Source organism: Colias philodice, chromosome 21, assembly GCF_061535455.1.
Source record: "Colias philodice isolate Cphi_HAF_F1 chromosome 21, ilColPhil1 Martin Lab GWU primary, whole genome shotgun sequence".
In the NCBI taxonomy this organism is placed as follows: domain Eukaryota; kingdom Metazoa; phylum Arthropoda; class Insecta; order Lepidoptera; family Pieridae; genus Colias; species Colias philodice.
The window spans coordinates 4,044,893-4,066,106 of record NC_143106.1 but is presented as its reverse complement, the minus strand read 5'-3'; the positions used below and the strand labels follow the sequence as shown (position 1 = coordinate 4,066,106).

At 32.2% G+C, this 21,214-nt stretch overlaps 2 protein-coding genes across 3 annotated transcripts in view; both read right to left on the bottom strand.

Moving 5' to 3' along the window:
- LOC149478806 (uncharacterized) overlaps positions 1-20,881 on the bottom strand; it is a 216,462-nt gene extending 195,581 nt beyond the window's left edge. For both annotated transcript variants that reach the window (XM_089708929.1, XM_089708930.1), the window contains exon 1: positions 20,469-20,881. The gene's annotated coding sequence lies outside the window, so the exon portion shown is untranslated. The remainder of the gene's footprint in view (positions 1-20,468) is intronic.
- On the bottom strand, positions 13,264-15,056 carry LOC149478807 (uncharacterized). Its single transcript, XM_089709082.1, has 2 exons — positions 15,050-15,056; positions 13,264-13,934 (listed from the first exon to the last, which is right to left on the bottom strand). The coding sequence occupies exons 1-2, from the start codon at positions 15,054-15,056 to the stop codon at positions 13,264-13,266; spliced, it is 678 nt and encodes a 225-aa protein (XP_089565208.1).
- Positions 20,882-21,214: the final 333 nt, after the last annotated feature.

The window sequence follows — 21,214 nt, the reverse complement described above, 5'->3', positions numbered from 1 at the left end:
TACATATATTTTTTTTAAATAAGACAATACAATGCAGCATGTTGCGATTAAAAAGTTAATTAAAAACTTAATGATATTTATTTAAGTATATAAAATTAACTAAAAGTTGAATGAATCGGCCGACGAAAATTTAGAATGTACGTAATAAAATTGACGGAAGGTCATAATGTCGCATTATAAGGGCTTTTGAAGTTTCAAGAACCCTTCGTTGTTCGAGTGATATCAAGTATCAACTGCTCATAATTAAATATTTTCAGAAGAATATTTTTGCAGTAATAAGCCACCAGATGTCACTTTCATGAGAGTTTTAAAAGTGATATGTGTATTTACTAGGTTCTAATATAAAGAAATTTTAATATGTTTCAGCTGGAAGAAATAATAAACACACAAAGTAGTTATTATTATAAACAATACGAACGGTAACTTGAAATATTTTTTTCAGCAGACTTTATGTTGCAGTTTTAATTAATAAAACTGTAACCGTAATACAGAAGTACCTAGTTTTAATTTGTCTGAAGCACTAACATTATGATATAGCTCATTAAAAAATACGTATTTTTTTCATATTCATAAAAGGCATACCTACAATTTTTCTTGTTATATGTTGTAATAAAGAAATATCTCTGTCAATAATAATGAAAAGGAACTTACACGTGCCAAGAAAATGTTACCACAGATTGGCTTACTATCTTTTTGATTTTTATTTTTTACATAAAAAACATAGCATTATTTGAATAAAAATAACTTTCCAGTTTGCGTGACCACGGTAAAGCGTGACCCGTATAAGCCTGCCCGAGGGTTTAGTGAAGAAATAATGTCAAAGCCTTTTGAAAGGTACTCCGAACCTAAATATACATGAAAATGTTCGCCTATTAACTATGCGATTAACGCTCAGACAATATTTGCTTTTCTTGCTTTCACAGCTCTTCAGATATAGGTTATCATTAATTGTTCTAGTAAATAATAGTCGGTGATTGTTATAGACGCTACTCTAGTTGGTAAATTTACTTATAGAATAATTATTTAGTTGTAGACTTATAATATTATTAAGTAAGAATAATGTCTTAAGAAATACATTAAGAAGATGGCCTAAATCAACCTGGATGGATACTAATCCATATCCATTTATAATAATAGAGACTTAATAGTAATATTATAATTATTTTACTCTATATCTTCTCTCTTTGTCTTAACGAATTTACGAAACAATGTCTCTTGTAAAATATTTTCGAATCCGTATTAAATTTCCTCATAATAATTGCAATATTGTAGCGAAAACACAGTATTTAACAATTGCTGAGTCGAATTTATATACAAGCGGCGTCAATACCTCGTCACAGTCAATAACTTCAGATTTAAAATATTTCCCCTCAATATTTCGTTACAGCAGGATATTAATACACTTTATTATATTAATGAAACTCCATTTTCATTTACCGCCTCCATGCCATCCCTTTTCAATGACATTAAAATGAATAACATTTTCTTATTCTTATATTCGTTCCGTTAACTTTGTATGCGGACTAAAGTCGCGTTTCCATTTGTGTTCATTATCCAAAAATGTTAACCTACATTACAATAATAGTTTATATCAAAAGATTGACTTTAAAAACCCGCTGACAGAATAACACGGTAGCTTGACCTAACTTCCACACAAATTGTCGACAAAACATAGGGTGACTACGACTTCACGTAAACCGCATTCGCTTTTAAATTCATACATATTTATACCGGTCAGCAATTTGTTAGCAGCCTTTTAAATTTTGTATTGTGTAAATAAATGTACGCGACCGTCGCTGTGTTTCGATAATTACAAGCGTAATCCGGACTAAACACGGAGTTGGGTCAACCAATATGCTAATAACTAAACTCAATGGCTTTCCCCTCTGACATTATACATTACTCCTATTATCCGATTTAAAGGACAGAATAAAAGCCCTCTATTCATATTATGTCAATCTGATTATGAAATTGTGAATACAGCTTGTAAAATGTTTTATAAGATGAGAATTAGCATCTTTAATATTTTCAGATTTTAAAAAACATAATAGAACGCACACTAAAAGCAATTCCTCAATATATCACAAATATTGATTAATTATAACGCAATTTTGTCCTTAAACCGAATTGAGACTATTGTAATTTGCATCAGAGCAAAGATAATTAATCTTCCACGAAAGGTTTAATTCATTATCATTTGACTAAACAGCGTATAACACTCAAAGGTGTATGATTTAGGAAATCAATGACAACGTCTTTAATGTCAGACGGTATCCCGAGGGATCAAAATTTATGGCCTCCCTACCGGCGGGTAGGAAGTCTATTCACGTCGCTCGACAATACGACATTGAAGGTAGCAGTCTATTGAAGACACGTGACTTCAGGAAAAATGTTAGCCCGATACATTTGTTCTTGCATTTTTCAAATATGTACTGATAGTTCGTCGTAATGCTTCGTGAATGCTTGATAAGTGTGTGACGAAAGGGTTTCTGGCGTAGAGAATATATTGTATATTTGGAACGCTTAAATATTTATACGTATATTTATATAAACGGTGGCTGTATATGTGCTACATCCATACTAATATTATAAATGCGAAAGTAACTCTGTCTGTCTGTCTGTCTGTTACTCAATCACGCCTAAACTACTGAACCAATTTTCATGAAATTTGGTATGGAGATATTTTGATACCCGAGAAAGGACATAGGCTACTTTTTATCCCGGGAAAATGACGCAATCCCAGAAATCCCACGGGAACGGGAACTATGCGGGTTTTTCTTTGACTGCGCGGGCGAAGCCGCGGGCAGAAACCTAGTTTTCTATAAAGGAGGCATGGTTGATTTTTGATATCGATTGAATTCATTCTACACACACTACGTCAAATTGTTTTAGTATAAACAGGCGTAGAGCATTATTTCGCTGTTCTTACTGCGTTCGAAAAGATTCTTAGTCCATTGAAATGTTACATTTTTTAGGCCTAACCTTGCGTTGTTTAGAGGACGCAATTTTATTTTTGTGATGTATAGAGGGGGTCAGTGTGAAGCTAAAACCAAGTTTGTGGGGTCGCCATCCTTGTCCCACGGCCGCCATCTTGAAAATAGCGGCTGAAATGGTTTTTACGATATAACTCTTAAACTATTTATCTGATAAAAAAAATTGTTGACAATATTTGTTGCAAATTAAATTTTCTACAACTTTGGTCCAGTAAATTTTTGTCGTAGAACTAGAAATAAAAAAGTTGTAAGCGAAAATGTTCAGAAATTAGAGATATTTATATTTTTCAATAATTTTTTTTTTATCATTTTACGAAAATATGACATAAGACCATTTTTTGTAGATTTTTTTTCAAGGAACAAAAATAACACACATCACAAAAATAAAATTCCGTCCTCTAAGAAACGCAACCCCAAATTTAACTTTTCAATGGAGTATCTATGCAATGCTCTAATACTGAACAACACTGAATATGAGTTTTTGTTTACACTAAAACGTCACGAAAGAATGATCTTGCTCTAGCTCTAGCTCTAGCTCTATGTTCGTTTGATGTAAATGCACCGTGAGGCACCGATAAATAGCCTGCTACTTAGTGTTTATTAATTCATTAATAATTAAAATGGAAAAAAACTGAACGTATATTTACCCATAAATCATAATCAATTATAATAGTTATATAAACATTATTTTTTATTTTATATAATTTATTAGAGCCCTTGTAGTTTATATCAAAATATTTCGTCACGAAATAGAAAATACATTACTTATATTTCTGAGGGTTGTCGCCAAATCGATTGAACAATTAAATTGAAGGTCGAATAAAGAACCAAAGGATCGAAGTTGGTAACACATCGCGTATGGCCGGTTTCTCTATTTTCTGTTTCTATCTTTGCGTTACCTAGCAACCATATTATTTGTCAAGTACATTCTTATATTTTCGGACAGACTGTTGCCAGGAAAAAATGTTATACTTAAGAAACTACAAAAATTATTATCATTTTTGTATCAAATTATTAATTTTTTTTATTTATTTTGTTAAAAATGGAACATTTTGTTGTCAGATGATTGCGGCATTTAGCGCCAGCTATGACATGGATTACTACCAAAAATACAATAGAGATTTAATCGTCTTTTGTTCGTATTAAATAACAGTTAATAGTTGCGAAAACCGATTACATTTTTTACTTTTAATTATTTGTAGTAGGTATTATTCAATATAATATTTAGTGTATTATAATTTTTACTTTGTCTAAAACAAAGAACAAGAGCATCCTTTAGATTCATTATACTACGGACAATATTATAGTAAGCCCCAGCTAGTCTTTAAAACATAAATACGAATGGGCCGCACCGTCCATAACAGAGATAGGCCGCATCTCTTTATCATTTTAGTGCTATTTTCCACCTAACCTATTTTGCTCCGAGCTAGTTCAGATTATTAAACAAGCTCATTTTCCACATCAATACACTGATTCTGATACTATCGCGTACAGTCTCCTTCGAATGGTACCCGATAGGTCGGCTATGATGTTATATAAGCCGTAGGGCACAAACGTTTCAGGTACGTATGTTGGTCAAGCCGTGTATCAAGGCCTTATACCTAAATGTGGAATGATATTGAAGATATGAAAATGGCTTATAGCAAAGCTGTTTGGTAGTTTAATTTCAAAACTAGTAATGTGTATCAATTTAAGTTAGTAAATGTGCTTTAAGAACAATCTTAATTAAAAAAATTGAATATAAAATACAAATTTTATATTCAATTTTTTTACCTGAATTTCAAAAGTCATTTCGAATGTTCTAAAATCTTAATAGAGAAAGCTATGTTTGAAAATTTATCTAAAAGTACTCATAAATATCGAAAGAATATATCATAAACAACATAAGAACAAGTAACTTCACCATATATTCTATCTATGGACATAATTCGATCAAAAAGCGTCCCCAATATAATAGAACGATACATTCATTTAATATCTTAGAGCGAGCGCGCACGAGCAACTTTGTCTCCGCAACTATTTTGTCTCCGCAACTATTTTGTCTCTCCACCCATGGGCTAGTATGAAAGTGCGCGCACGTAGCGACGCAACTCCCCATACAATTGATGGGAGAGACAAAATAGTTGCGGAGACAAAGTTGCTCGTGCGCGCACTGTCTTAAAGCCCACTTCTTATAATTTGCGGGTACGCCTAACGTTTGACGTTTGATTGATGCTTATTATTAGATTATACGTAGGCTCCAGGGACTGATTAAATTTCACAAAGGAACGTCAGAGCACCTTAAAGGAAACCTCACTGAGTTAGAAGCGTGACTCGACACTCATGAGATATATAATGACAATATCTAAAGATACTTGGTATCGGTTATTGTCTGAAGTATGTCTACGTCAATTACGTATCTTTCTATACAGAACTGAGATTGATAGTCTTGTTCAATGAAATGATATCCGATTAATTCCAATATTATTGTTTAGGCATTATTGAAAATAAACCTTTGTTTCCATGTAATAGATACCTAAATTATAATGCTTAACATAAAGAATCATCATTCTTTGACGGATAATTTAAAAATAATTGATCCCATTATTAAATGACAGAGTTCTTATAAGAGAACCATTAAAATCAACTGAATTGAAATTTTCTTCCATTTTCGAGGTTGGAAAAACGAAGATTGCGGTGAAGGTTGCTTTCATTGTGAATCTGAATTCAAATTTTCACAAATACATATTAAAAACACTATTGAATAAATAACATCAGTCACAAATAAATTCAATAAATCCTTTTCAAAAGTTCCACATAAACATGAATTCATAAATAACATCAAAACAATTATTTTTCAATTGGAATCAAGCTATTACCAGAAATTAATAAACAGCAGTGATTATCCGTTTCAATAAACGTTTTCATCTATGATTACAATGCAACCATTTTACGCCCAGATTAATAATCAGCCGTAATTTATAACACAGACAAGCAAAACTTAACGCTTAATTTGATGTGCATTAAGGCAGATTAACCACAAAACTACGGCGTAATAACGTGAATTTTGCTTTATTTTAAGCTGTATTAGCAGTTTGTTTAGTTCATGATTAGATAATCAAAATTACTATTAATATAATAGATAACATAAGTTAATGTGAATATTATGTTTGTTATGGCCATGGCGAGATATTTAGCTCAAAACAAAATTATATCAAATTACCCATTTTTCAAGTACATGGTGATAACTGTTTTAACTGGTCATATGAGACAAATAAAATACAACTGTCCCGATACTATCAACCTGCATGACATACATTTTCTGAAAAATTTACATCAACCAATCGCCAGCTGGAATATCTATAATATATATTTTTATTATAATTTTTTTTTTTATCTAAAATGAATCGAAGTCATTACAAAACACAAAACTGAATATAATGTTTAGATATTTTGAATCTATACTAATATTATAAAGAGGAAAGGTTTGTATGTATGTATGGTTTTCATGCATAAACTACTGGACCGATTTTGATGAAATTTGGCACAGATAATCTTTAGACCCTGAGAAAGAACATAGGCTAACTTTTATTGCGAAATATGTACCACGGCCGAAGCCGGGGCGGACCGCTAGTTTAAAATAAAGCTCAATAAGTACCTCTTTAAAATCAAATTCCAAAATGTATTGCTTTGTACAGAAATTACAAATTAATTTGTTTATTTTCGCGTTGTGTCCCCGTTTCAATGTATTACCAGAAGGGTGATATGTAAATTAATTTTTGGTATTAATTCAGTGAGGAATGATTTGTAGCCATTTTGTAGCGAATGCGATATTACTGAACTTATTAATTATGTAAATATATATCTTTTTCCATATTTATATGTTAAATTGTTTTATCATGTCATCATTAATACTGCTATTAATATGATATTCAAATGATAAACTTAATGATCATAAAAATTAATATAGATTGTAACCACATTACAGGGATATCTGTTTATATAATTTAAGGTATAGCTTTTACAGATTCATATAATTTTAATTTTAAGCTTTTATTGAAGTGAAACTTCTTTATCGGGGTTGGAAAAAAAATTAAGTGTAACATTTTTTCATTACGCGTGACATTTTTCCGTTACGCGCCATCTTTCTCTTATCCCTACCACGCGTGATTTGACGTATTTCTGTAAAGTTGCATAATATGTATAGTAAATTATATTTTGAAAAATAAGGTCATAAAGAAGTTTCACTTCTTACGTGTGTACACTAGTACACGCACACATTTTTTTTATTTAGCTAAGCTATGAGTATGATCTTGCAAGTGAATAGTAATACACATATTTACTGACTATTACACTTATTTATAATATAAATTAACGGTAACGCTATGACTAATGAGTGACCTTATTTGCGATAATAGTGCATATCTTTTACATAGTCAATATATTATGTGAATATTTTTATTTTATATATCAACAGTTCTCTTAAAATGTATCTATTTTAAGCTAAGACTTTTAGATAAAATAAAACCCGCAACATAACGTTTTAAAATAGATAGGTACACTATAAAAGGTCACTTTCGTATATTCCGTGCTTTTCCAAGAGCCGCATAGGCTATCAACTGAAAAACGAGATTTAAAATGCAAAGACATACAGGCCTACAATCTACATACATCTACAAAAATGATCGACCGCCCATAGTACTAAGCCGATTACTGACTTTGTGCACGCACCCACAAAGGCGCGTAAGGAAAATTCGATAAAAACACGCCATTTTTCACGTTCGTATATTCCCGAGAAATATTTGAAAAATCCCAAATATACTTACCCTAACGTAATAAGCCTGTAATAGCTGTCATTTCGCATATCAGACACCCGTGAGACCAGCGATGTCCGACATGATATTTGACCATAGAGATATCCCGCTCACATGAAGCATGCATAGAATTTTTAAGCTAACGCTGATGGAATAAGTTCCAGTTTTGAATACGCGCATGATATGTTTTTGTTAGCGAGTGCGCCGCAAAATGCGTGTTATAATCGAATTTGTGTTTCGGCAATTTAATCTTGAGTGTGGTTGGCGACAAAAAGCCCATTATCGGGTCCCTCTTATCTTGTTAACGGTTACGCTTCCTTTTAACTTTGACTAAATCCGTTATAGGGCCTTTTATTGATAATTTCTATAAAGTACGCTCCGAGAAAATTAAAATTTCCGTCTATCCTTTTTACTTTGTGACCAATTTCTACAGCTGGTCTTTTCAAAGCCTGAGATTATTCTATGAATTTAAAATGACTATTGAGGACCCCTCAATACTTTATAATTTGAATTAATTTTGAACTAATTAATTATTAAATATTATAAATAATTAATTCACTAAATATGTGGCGTAATTTTAAAAGTGTTTTTTCAATTATTGTATTTGCATATTCTCTTATTATTTACCAATATCACATCAAATTATTTCCAATAGGAGCATATAACACATCAATCACAGTACATGTACACCTGCCTCAATTTCACTGTCATTTGTTTCACTAATCAATAATCAATATTCAATATTATTTTGTGCTCTATGGGTTTCAATATAACGACTCCATTATATCTGAAAATCTATAACTATTGCAAAGCTTAAAATTGATGTATTTAACATACTAAATATTAAACTTAATAGCGCTAAAATTAAAAAATGATTAGTTAGAAACACGATAATAACAAGAAAAATACACTTAGACCGTGAAAAGACTTGTAGCGTTTGATTACTCCGTGTACAAAGGTTCCCATTCATCGTAGTCTCTTTGTTTTACGTAAAAAAACATCTCGTCACGCATCCCGAATGATTACGACATACTTTACAGGCTCTGATTTGTCCCCAGCCACATTTATACTTTGAATTTTGAAATTTACGTTCCTCTTGCGAAGCTATTTTGGTCGGTAATTACAAAAATGAGTTTCGGGAGATGATTAAACTTTGTGACCAGTGAGAAATAACAGTAATAACACTGTGTACACAGTACACTGTAATTAAATATTGTTACTGATAGTTAAGAAAACGATGTTGTTTCTTCTTAATTAAAATTGTGTTTGTGTAATAATTAAAACAATAACTTTTCAGATCGTATTCTAAGATAATTTGGAAAATCCAAAAGTGCACGCCTCATAATTTTTTTTTAATAAATATTTATTTATTATTATTTTTGTTTATTTAATAACAATTAAACCACATCGAATCAGACCCTGAAAAATGAAAGGGTTCTATTCCTGAGCATACTCAAGCGTAAGAGAAAAAAAAAGACTCGATTAGTAAAGTATTTCGGTCGCTATCGTGTTAACAAGAAAAAGGATCCGCACATACAGACACACGGACGTCCAAGACAGAACTTTTTTAAACTGTTTTTTAACTAGTTTAAATAACAAAAATGACATCAAAAATATCATGAACGTTAAAAATAGTGTTTTTTCTTAATATGTGTGTGTATGTATTATCTTACAAGTGCAATGTATGATACATAAAGACATTTTAAGTTTGAAAAATCAGATGTTTTGCGCGAAGTGACAGTAGTACCCACCTCAACGCTTCGCTTATGAGGCGTGCAATAGCTTGCGTTCAGTTTTTACTCGGACTAACGCTAAATATAGAACTCGAATTAATTAAAAAATGGCTTCACGGGACTGCAACAGAACTACATCTTCACAAAAGATCAACTAGTACAACCATATTCACAGTAATGAATTCCGTTGTATTCATTGAGTGGAACTTTGTTTTATCGCTAACTTTTTCTTTTGTGTAACTTAACTCGTTCGCAACTTGTTGAGAATACTCATGAGCGTGGGTCACAAACAGATACAATTCCGTTATTTATGTATACTTCCCACAAAATACGTGTTCCAAAGATAATACAATAATACGATAATATATCAATCTTGCCCTTAATCCGTTTGGAAGTAATTCTTTCAAAGAGAGTTCCCGAGATCCTTTTAAGAGCAACAATTGCTTATCAAGTGACACGAATGCTTGTATGCCGCTCACGTAAAAAATCTGCTTTAAGTCGGCTTCACTTGCCCTTGTGAAGCTAACTTTTTGTACATCAATGGAAGAATTCACAAACGGTAACGTTATATCCATTACTAGCGACCCGCCCCGGCTTCGCACGGGTGCAATGCTGATACTAAATACACTACAGAAAAACTGTAAACGTTGTATATAAAAACATAGCGGCCCGCTTCGGCTTCGCACGGGTATAAAATAGATATTATAGCCGGGTGGCCGGCCGGAACCGCCGCAAACGCTACGTCCCGCAATTTTTAAATCTATAATATCTTCGAAAATATTCACTTAAATCATACGGTGTAAAGGGCCATATAGATCTATATTAAATGAACAATGTATTCAAGGTATTTAATTGGTTAAGGATTAATGCTGTATTGGTTAAAATCGCATCGAAAATTAGCCATTATTTGTCGTAAAAAGTAAATGACAAAAAAAAGTTATTGTGGGTTAGCCATAAGAGATAGACATATACCATCGCGGACTTTTCTGTAGACCTTTTCAATGTGTATAATACTTAGTACATTATTTTGATAAAACTCGTAGGGTTCAGCCTGCGTTTTCAAAAAAATGTAATTTTTTACGACATCACATTAGAAACCTCAAAAATAACAGTACTTCTCCACTATTTAATGGATGTTTTTATACATATAAACCTTCCTCTTGAATCACTCTATCTATTAAAAAAAACCGCATCAAAATCCGTTGCGTAGTTTCAAAGATTTAAGCGTACAAAGGGACATAGGGACATAGGGACATAGGGACAGGGAAAGCGACTTTGTTTTATACTATGTAGTGATACGCACAATACCAAAAGGCGCTCACGAACCTATTTAACTAGAAGAAGCGAATCGATTTGTATGGAATCAATAACATTGCGATAAAGTTTTTAAAACTTAATGTTTTAGAGCAGTATGTTTGTTCCTCTGAGTTTTACTATTATGTAGGAAAATATTCAACTGTGAATTCTAGAATTAAATTGGCAATTAATTATTATATTAAAATTATTAACAAATACTTATGAACGTAACTCAAAGACGCATATGGCTGATTAATGCAAAATATCAAACTTATGTAAAGCAGCAATATAATTTTAAGATGATTCTATATGCCAAGGCAAAATGAGTGTTTTCCACTTAATCTGAGGCACGGTTAACAAGTGCACCTGCGTTGTCTACAACTTACAAGCTCTGTGTTACCCCTACATGTCTATTGTACTGAGAAGGGTAAATGACCTTTCAACTTTATAATTCAACGTGAATGTATTTACATTGCGCGGCAATTGTGTTTCCTATTCAGTTCTATTGTAGTGCACGAAGCAATGTATGTTTGATCAGTCTACGTGACCTATATAGTATTTATCATGGGTAAGTAATACTAAATAGAGTCAATTTCCTGTAACTATATAGTCCGAAAGGTCTGTTCATGAAAGGAGTCTTACTTTGTATTTACATTTGTTATTGTAAAATAAACAGTGTAGACGTAGTACATATTTGGTATTAGTTCTGATATTCATGAACCATTGATTAAAAATACTTATTATTTTCTTACATTACAAAATAGAGACAAACTATATCTTTATATTATTTGTACATGAAATTTATTTTATGTTTACATCATAATATCTTTGAAGAAAATTCGTTTGCCCGTATAACAGGATTTGAGCCAGTTATATACTTAAGTAAATTTGTTTATTTGCCTCTGAGGTATTACTATAAATATAACTATAAATTAAAATAGTTTCAAGATTAATTTCAACAAGGTCGTCAAAGGTCCTTTGAAGGTCCTTAAAAAAAATTTCATTAACATAAGAATTACCTACCTATATTAAGAATTAAATTTCGTATAATGTCCAACTTTGCAACTCACTCATAATGAATTATACAATGACATTATCATTACAATATCAAAATTCAAGAGACGTTAATTTGTTTTGACATAATATGTCAAGTGGAAGTGATATGGCGGGAAATACGTGACGTAAATCCGCAACTTCTCTTGAGAAGATTAAATTCGCACGGAAACCCACTGTTTTATTTAAGCAGGGCTTAAAACGATCAAAATTACATTTCCCGAAAACAAACTGCCAGAAAATAATGGGAGAAGTTACATTATTTCGGCGTAGGGCTTTTATGGTAACGGATATTTTAAAGTATACGTTGTACTTCTATTTACTTTCGACCACGCTGACTGCAAGCAAAAAGTTTTCGCTAATGAGGGTTTATATGAAGCCACTCGCGCGAATATAATTTTTTACTCGACTTCAAAACGAACTGTGAATTTTTGACGAGTTCACAGTCCGAAGCCAAGTTAAAACTTGGTGTTAAATTCTGAAACTAAACTTTCAGTTACTCGTACACCAGCAAAGCTGTTTAAAAAGCTAGTGTAAATCGGGTAATGGTCGGGATTATATGACTCGCATTTAATCTGACCTACTAAATAACATTAAGTTAATTGAAATACAGAGAAATTCCATTCAGATATTATTTTGTGTTTTGTATCATTATAAATAATGTGCGATTCTAAGTACGAATAAACAATAATACATTTATAGGCAAAACATTCACAATATAAATTTGTTCCGGGGACATTAATGTTAAATTACTTCTTCTGCAGCATTTCTAAAGCTGCTACAAATTCAATGACCGAATCAATACGTACCGTACTATTTTATGTATAGAAAACGGATTGGTATTTGCCCAGCGGCACTCAAAATTCAATCCTTCTAGGTGCTATAGTTGGAATTCCTACAAATAGTAATTGCGGGTAGGCAGTAATTTAATGGGCTTATCTGACAAGGGCCAATCGCACCCACGGGCTTACCCTCAGCAACCAATCAGGCCATCCTCTTTTTACCAAGATCAACGTCCTGGGAACAACTGGGTGTTTTTTACGTTGCCTGCGCCATTAGAGAAATGAGTGCTCCGCGTTTTTTGTCCTTTAGCGAAGTGCGTGAGGCTGTGACGTCATTTCTTATGTTTTCTTTATACATATTCTTGTTAAAATTACTTTGTATGTTTCCAACATAAGTAAATTTTTAAAAATGATCTCTACATTTCTCAGCATATAAATTTTTCCTATTTTTTTCGAAAAACAGTCTGTTTATGCTACTTATACTGTTTCAGAATAAAGCATCCTCGCTGCGCCTAAATAGTTGGATTCTTTTTTTTTTTTTTTTTTTTTTTTTATTAGAGATTAGGCAAGCATTTGACCATCGCTTCGCCTGATGGAAAGCGATAAGCATGGTCTAGGATGGAGCATGCTGACCTAATAGATGCCTATTCACTTTTCTTTTGAATAAGTCCAGATTGTAATTATCAGGAAACACGCAGGCCGGAAGATTGTTCCATTCCCTACTGGTACGCACGAGAAAGGAAGAAGCGTGACGCTTAGTGCGTATAGGTGGAATGTCGATGACATAGGGGTGGAGACCAGCACCGCGTCGACTCGACCGGTGGTGAAAAGGAGAAGCAGGTATCAGGTTGTGCAGTTCTTCAGCACATTCACCATGATAGATCCTGTAGAAGACTGCCAAACTAGCCACTTTTCGACGATGTTCCAAGCTGTGCAATTTCGAGGTCGTGAGGGCCTCATTCCCGATAAGCCTTATCGCTCGTTTTTCAATCGAGTCCAAGGCGCTAAGTTGGTATTTTGCTGCACCAGCCCAAAGGTGAGAACAATACTCCACACCCGACCGAACTTGAGCTTTATAAAGGTTTAGGAGCTGTTCCGGTGTGAAGAATTGCGCCACTTTGGAGAGAATTCCCAGCTTCTTGGCGGCAACTTGCACCTTGGACTCAATGAAGGTTTTGAAGTTGAGGTTAGAGGAGAGCTTTAGGCCTAGAAGCTCCAGTTCATTGGACAATTCCAAGGACACATCCTGAAAACTAGGTGTTAAATTTAAATCGGTGCGTTTAGCTGATATAAAAGGGATAATAAATGTATCCAATTTTACACGATTTAGTCTCTGAATTCGAGTACTACGATCCTTTTCCCCGTTCGTTGCCAACAAATCGAATAATATAAGGCATCCACTTAGAAAATATATTAAGCATAAAAAATGGTTTCTTTCAGCGGGCCTATTCTTTACACATGTTATTTCATATTCGGTTAAAAAATATTTCTCGTTTATCTAATCGGATACAGTTCAAATACCATCCGATCAATACTTTTTATATAAGCTACAAAAAAAGAAATTAACCAGTATTATTCAAACTGATAATTATAATTAGTATCGGCTTAAAAACAATGCGAATAAAACACCTCAGTTATAAGTAATTAACACAAATACCTGAGTCAGTAACCTAGAGTAGCTTAGTTTAAGCGTATGCTTTAAAATAAAAGAAATCCTTATGAAATAACAAAACAAATATCTTTCAGAACGACTCCTTAATTCCATAATAATTTCCCCTCCAGTTAACAGTTTGTATGTTCGGAAACCATAAGAAGTGTTTAAAAGTGAGACGGGAAAAGTCGCGCCGTTTATGGGTATTATAACTTAGTGGGAGACGATAAGCCGATTTACTCGCACCTAACACCAAATCAGGTATTACCGACTTTGTTAATCCCTCTGTTCGATACATATAATATACAACAAGTATCTGTACTAAAAGAAATAGATTTCTTCTCGAGAGTTAACTCATATGCATCGCAAAATTACGAAATTTAATTCATGTCAAAATTATTTATTTTGCAGATCTGCCGATGACAAGAAAATTATTTTACTGGCATACTATAAACACACACACACACACTAGAAACGTAAAGTTATAATAAAAAATAAAGTAAGAACGCTTATAGATTAGTTAAACACTATTCAAAATACATATTGCAATATAAAAGCTATTAAACTTGTAAAGCGACATTGCATAGAACACTGCGGAAACCCACGGGGCTTTTCAAATCTATGGTCAGGAAAATGACGTCACAGGTAGCGTTCAGTTCCATACAACTTTAGTCGTTAGAATAATAACACCCTTGGGTAATCGGATGCTAACTGCGCTAAAGATAAAATTAAATTAAAATTCTTATACCGCACATTTTCACTAGCATTAGCGACTAGCGACACTACTTGCATTTTTATTCATTCTTTCCGTTTATTGTTATACAGTGTTCCACTCTATTCAACAACGCTTCTACTTAATTTAATATCGGTATTGTTAGCGGAACAAAATGAGAGTTAAATCGCAGCTAAGACAAAACTAGAATTTTAATTTTAAGAGCAATATTGTCTGTTCATAGCTTCGAAGACTATTGAAAGGATGGCAACAATAATTACAAATAATATTAATAAACACTAGAGATAATGGAGAGAACACAATATTTTCTTTCGCGTTCTTATAAATTCTTCTCTCCATAATGTACTTTACAATTTTGAAAATAATCAATTTATTAAAAAAGGTATAAATAATATTTAATTCCTCTTATTAAAAGGTATACAAATAATCACTTTTATTTGTATTCATAAATGCTTTTCCTTCAACTATAGTTACACTAAATAATATAATTCATATTTATGGATAAAGACCTCGTTTGCTCAGATTTAATTAATCTAATTATGTAAAACCTTAAAGCATTTTCATAACAAAAAATAACACTCATGTGCGATATATAAAGTCACATATAGTTATACTCTTATTGCGAATCGAATCCAAGGATCCGACGGTAAAAAAAAATACAAACTCCTCGTATAATATACGTGTACACTAAACATATGTCTCAGTATCTCAAACACACGTCGCAAAATGTTGAAATACGTTTGTATTCAACCCAAAGGCAATTTTCTATCCACAGGTCTCGTAAAAATAGAACATTGGAACACAAAAGTGGATGGCGCCCAGTTTTCACGCCTCAATCACGTTTTGAAAAATCCTATCTGAGGACGCTTCTTCAGCAAACACCTGCTTTGTATACATAGGTATATCGATTCACCACATTCTCTTATTTGGTGAAATTTCTGACGATTCTAGGCTAGAACGTACGCAAAGGCTTTGCGTGTGTCCTCTATTCCTGATTGAGATAAAACTTTATTGCAATTGCTTTTAACTCTTTAAATAGCAAAAAAATTATTGAGTTGTATGTGTTTGAAATTGCTTTATTAATATGTATATACGGTGACATTGAAAGTTGAGATAATATCATCAAAATACAACAAAATATCGTCTTGAATCAAGTAAATTGTATATTTAGTAACAAAATAACAATCGTTAAGGCTACGCTATTGTACTGAACGAAAAGTAATTTATAAAGTAATTTTCAGTAGACGAAGTAAAAACACCACACCCCACTCATGATTGAAAATGGAGACAGCCACCGTGTATTAGTGAAAAAGTCTAGTTATTCTATATACATTACTCCGAACACTTCTTGTGACAACTCTCAACACGAAGTTAGAAACACATCTACAAAAGTTTGTTGAAGTTCCACTGAGGAATTACTAAAATAAAAACGTGGAAGTATTAACAATGTAGATATCTAGACTTCGAAATGTTTAGTGGAACATAACATATTTTATGGAAGGAAATGGAAAATTATTTTATAAACATTCATCCTGTTCTTAAATATAAAAAAACCTTTCATCATTGTGTTAATCGAAGAGACTTAAAACTTTTATTCGTTTGTAATAAACAAATCTTTTATCACTTAAATAGAACGCCTCTACTATATAATAGCATTACCGTAATCTCTATATATATAACTCTATTAGGAGATTACATGGAATACAAACTTTGTTCTATAATTGTGTCAAAATAATCGGGTGTTATAATCTGGTTGATACGAAACGGATAATAGCGGATACTATACAGCTTATAAATTTTATAGTTTATGTACTTGTTTTGAAATTTATTACTCAGCTACAGTGTTATGCTAAAACTATTTTTATATGGCGAGAACTTACGTAAACTGTATAAAGTATAGATGGTTATAAAAATAATCCTCATATTATTTTCTTTTGTAGCTAATCAAAGCTAAAAACCAGCGATCAGACAAATTAATTTGTTTTAAAGAGCATTTTTACAATACATTTTTTTTTACATAATAAATTCATTTTACCTTAAGTTCAACTCACACCACATACCGCACGTACCTAATTTGCAACTGGTGTTACAATAAATTCAAATTTCCGTCTCATACATTTTTGTCTCATTTCCATCAACGCGATGACATTTCATTCCGTATTATAAATGGATGTACAAGCACCACGCCCAGACATGACCTACCGCAACTGCTATGTAAATTTGACTATTCTATGGACGCCCTGGACAATGTACACGGGCTTTATAACGTACCATCGCCACTCAGTAAACCTTACATCGTATTCTTTCGTTATAAATTTCAGGTGTTGATATAAAATAATGCTATTTCTTTGTGAAATAAGGTTATCTTAAAAGCACCTGAACTCTTCCAGAAAAATATCATGGCTCTGATACTTTGAATATTATATTTTACATTTTCTGAATATTTAATGTCACTTACTTTCTTACTATTTTTGTTAACAGTGTGTTTCATATAAAGAAGGAACATTCATTCATTTTTGTTTCACGCAGCAATTACTTTGCAGCAGTTGCACGAAGCTACTCACACTATGGGGACCAGCTTAATAATTAATATCTATCTCAATATCAATTACAAAAATATGAAAAGATTCTCTTTCATTCCTTTGTTTATTTAGGGAATACAACCTCAACACATTAGCATAAATAACCACCGTATATCGAAACCGATACTCTCCAAGCAAGTTTGGAGCACGTATGAGTTACCACTTAGGCTCGAACAAACGCAATAGGAGGACAGGCAGAGTCAACAAACGGCGAATCTGTCTCACATCGGTTACCAAACTTTGTTAGATCTCGGTTTTCGCAGACTAATGAGTTATGAGATGTCTAACGTCGTGATACATTGTATGAATTCGAATCCCGCTCGACCGTTCTGTTGACATTTAACTAAACTTCGATATTAATTATTCATGTTTTATTAAATATGTCCGCCCTATATTTAATATCGCGAAATTGCAAATCTGTCACATAGGTAACTTTTATATAAAAGGGTTCCCATTTAGGGATTACTGCTATAAATTCTATTTAACGACGGAATATTCGATGAAATTTTTGTAAGTATACCGGAGGTTTTGGGATCGAATTAATCTTTATCGGTGTTATCTCTGGGAATTCGGTTCCACTAGCTAAGCTTGTCACGCTCGGCCACCAAGTATTAATTAAAACGCCTTTGTTTGGTCGTGACATAGTATATACAAATGTTTATTTTCATTTATTTTGATCAAATCCGCAAAGATTATAGTCATCAAGTGATAATATTTTATTCTGTTGCTATGAACAAAGGATATATTTTGTGTTATTATAGGATGAAAAGTATAAGTCTCCGAACATCTAACTGAATGCAAAATATACTTTAATAATTATGTGAGGTCTTAACCACCCCGTTGTGAGCATGGCTAAATTTATACCGAAGCACGTTCTCTCGTTTAGTCTATAAAAGAATATAAATGACACGAAACGTATTAATATTTTCCATTTGACATTTTGTCAAAGAATCATTAATATGAATAACAATAATACTACGAACACTATAATCCTTTTATTATTAATAATAATTAAGGCATTCAGGCAATCATTTGTTATTTAAACCCTGGTTACTGTTAATAAATGGTTATTACAGCTTGTTTATATTTTACTAAATGTTTACAAACTAAGATTAATTGTCCCTTCTACTGCATAATTTACACATAATTTTAGTTATATAAGAAGTGGAAACCTGAATCGTATTGTAGAATAACAGCCCCAGACTATATAAACACCAGTATTACAGGACTGAAGTGAGTTACCAAGTTAAACTTCGCTATACCCGAGGAAGGTCGGTTGGTAACATTAGGTAGTAATGTGAGAAACTTCGCCTTATTATTTCATATCAAGAGCACGCTTATATTTTCCTCTTTATTAAATTTGTTTATCGTTGACAACACCAACGAAATGTCCTCTTTATTATCTGTCTAGTGGAACTTTCACACTTCATAAGATTTTTTAACACGATATAAATTTTTTTTAGTCTCTTTGAACTCCTTATTAATAGATACTAATACTTCTTTTATCAAATGGTTAACTGTTTATAACAAAGTCCTCAAAGTAACATGTAGCAATTATTTTATTATGATTGTAGTATAGATGAATTTGAACACGGCCTTGTTAAAATTATAAGACACTAGTTTTATGTATTCAGTGAAATGAGGATAGTATTTTGCAGGTTCTCTAAATTGTCATTGAATAGATCGTAATTTGAGTCATGAAAATTCATTCTAATATTTACATAAAGAGAAATGGAAATCTTCAACTATTTCAAATTTTAAACACCTGACAAAATCATAATCAGATTATATTTTCAATACAATCCACGTTATCGCTGAAATAATTTTCAACAGTACACTAGAACTTGTATTTTGTAACGGAAACACCCAGCCAGTACCTAATTAAATAAGCTTAATGAAAAGTTTCCACTCAAAACTCGTTAACTAAATTAAAATGTATGAACTAAAAATATAAACATTAAGAAATTATTTCAAGTACGTCACGTATTTACCACAGTTTCGTGATTATAAAGATTGTTGACCTTGGCAAACATTCAACCCGCTTATAATGTAGCCGTGCTACGCCGGGCGCTACGGAACTGTAGCGAGATTGTAGCTTCGTAGAACGTTTACGATTAATCACGGGTGTAATACAACAGCTGCCGCTAAGTTATTACAAAATAATTGTAAAAGATAATCGATGTTTGACTTACGTCTAAAAATTATTGATATAAAATGAAATAAAATTATACAATATACATATACGAGTATCCAGTCAGATTTTATTTAAATTTTGATTATTAATTCGAAATTTATTTCATAGCTTATTGTAAAATTAAGGTAAAATTATATAACGTCAAACGTTATATACAATGTATATTGAAGCTTGATGGAATTTGGTTAACAATGTCGCAAGTGCTTTCGTAATTATTTTCATATCAGTACATAATAGGAATCAGTACTTATAATTTTCCAAATTATTTGTTTTCTATATAATTGTTAAGATAAAGTTTTATTAAGATAATTTATTTAACTAGAAAAATAATATCCGTTTGACGTTTCACTTTCCTAAGCTGTAATTTTAATAGTTTAATCAACTAACACAGATTTTTTATTACAATTTGAATAATATTATTTAAATATTGTGGAAGATTAATATTTAATTTATCTTTCCATATTATAGTTATTAAATCATATATAAATCACAACACATTGTAGAGCTTAAGTAGAGTCATTCACTAAAAATATAAATATGCATTTATCATAAAATTGTTTAAAAATCCACTGTTTTCTTTTATTTTGACACGATTAATGTGTACAGCCAATAAATAATAAAATTTCCTTTGCAGAACCACAACATAAACTTTACTTACGTTTTCAGTCCAAATTACGCTTCAAACACGACACTTCACTTTTATGGTTTTAATTTCATTCGGCAATATCCAATACCGCACTAAATATTATTTAACGACACTTTCTACTGAGTTTAATATTTATTATCGATAAATCTACACTTATATAGAGAATATACTTCATACATTAAACACGTCACGAAGCAGCGGCTTAAGGGCAACCTCATGAAACACACGTTCAGAGCGTTCCGCCACGAAGGCTAAACTGACTACTTCAGGCAAGCACGAAGCCTTCCGAAGTCGAATTTCCATCCCTCTCATACAATAATACCTCCGCGGTACGTTAAATTACTAGTAATAATATTTAAAAGACGATTACCAGTGTTAAACGCGAGGCTGGTGAATATTGCGCTTATATTAGGTGGTGTATTCCCGCTTAATGTTTGTGTGAACTGAACATCGTACCATGTAGACGCGTATTATATTTTAATGGAGTCGCGAGAACACGCATGAGGAATGTCTTGTGCGTGCGCGAAATGTAAAACTACTTTTAGAAACACAAAGAATAGATTAATCTTCATTGTGAATAGTACAGGTGTTCGTGGTGAAATATGATGCTTTAGTTTTGTTGTAAACTATGAACTTTATTTAAGGGAAGCTAATGTTTTAGTAAGTTTATGTTATCATGGAAATGCAAACCAATTAACAAGCAATAATTAACGGTCAATCGTCTATGAGGATGAGTAAAGGATTGACGAAGAGAATAA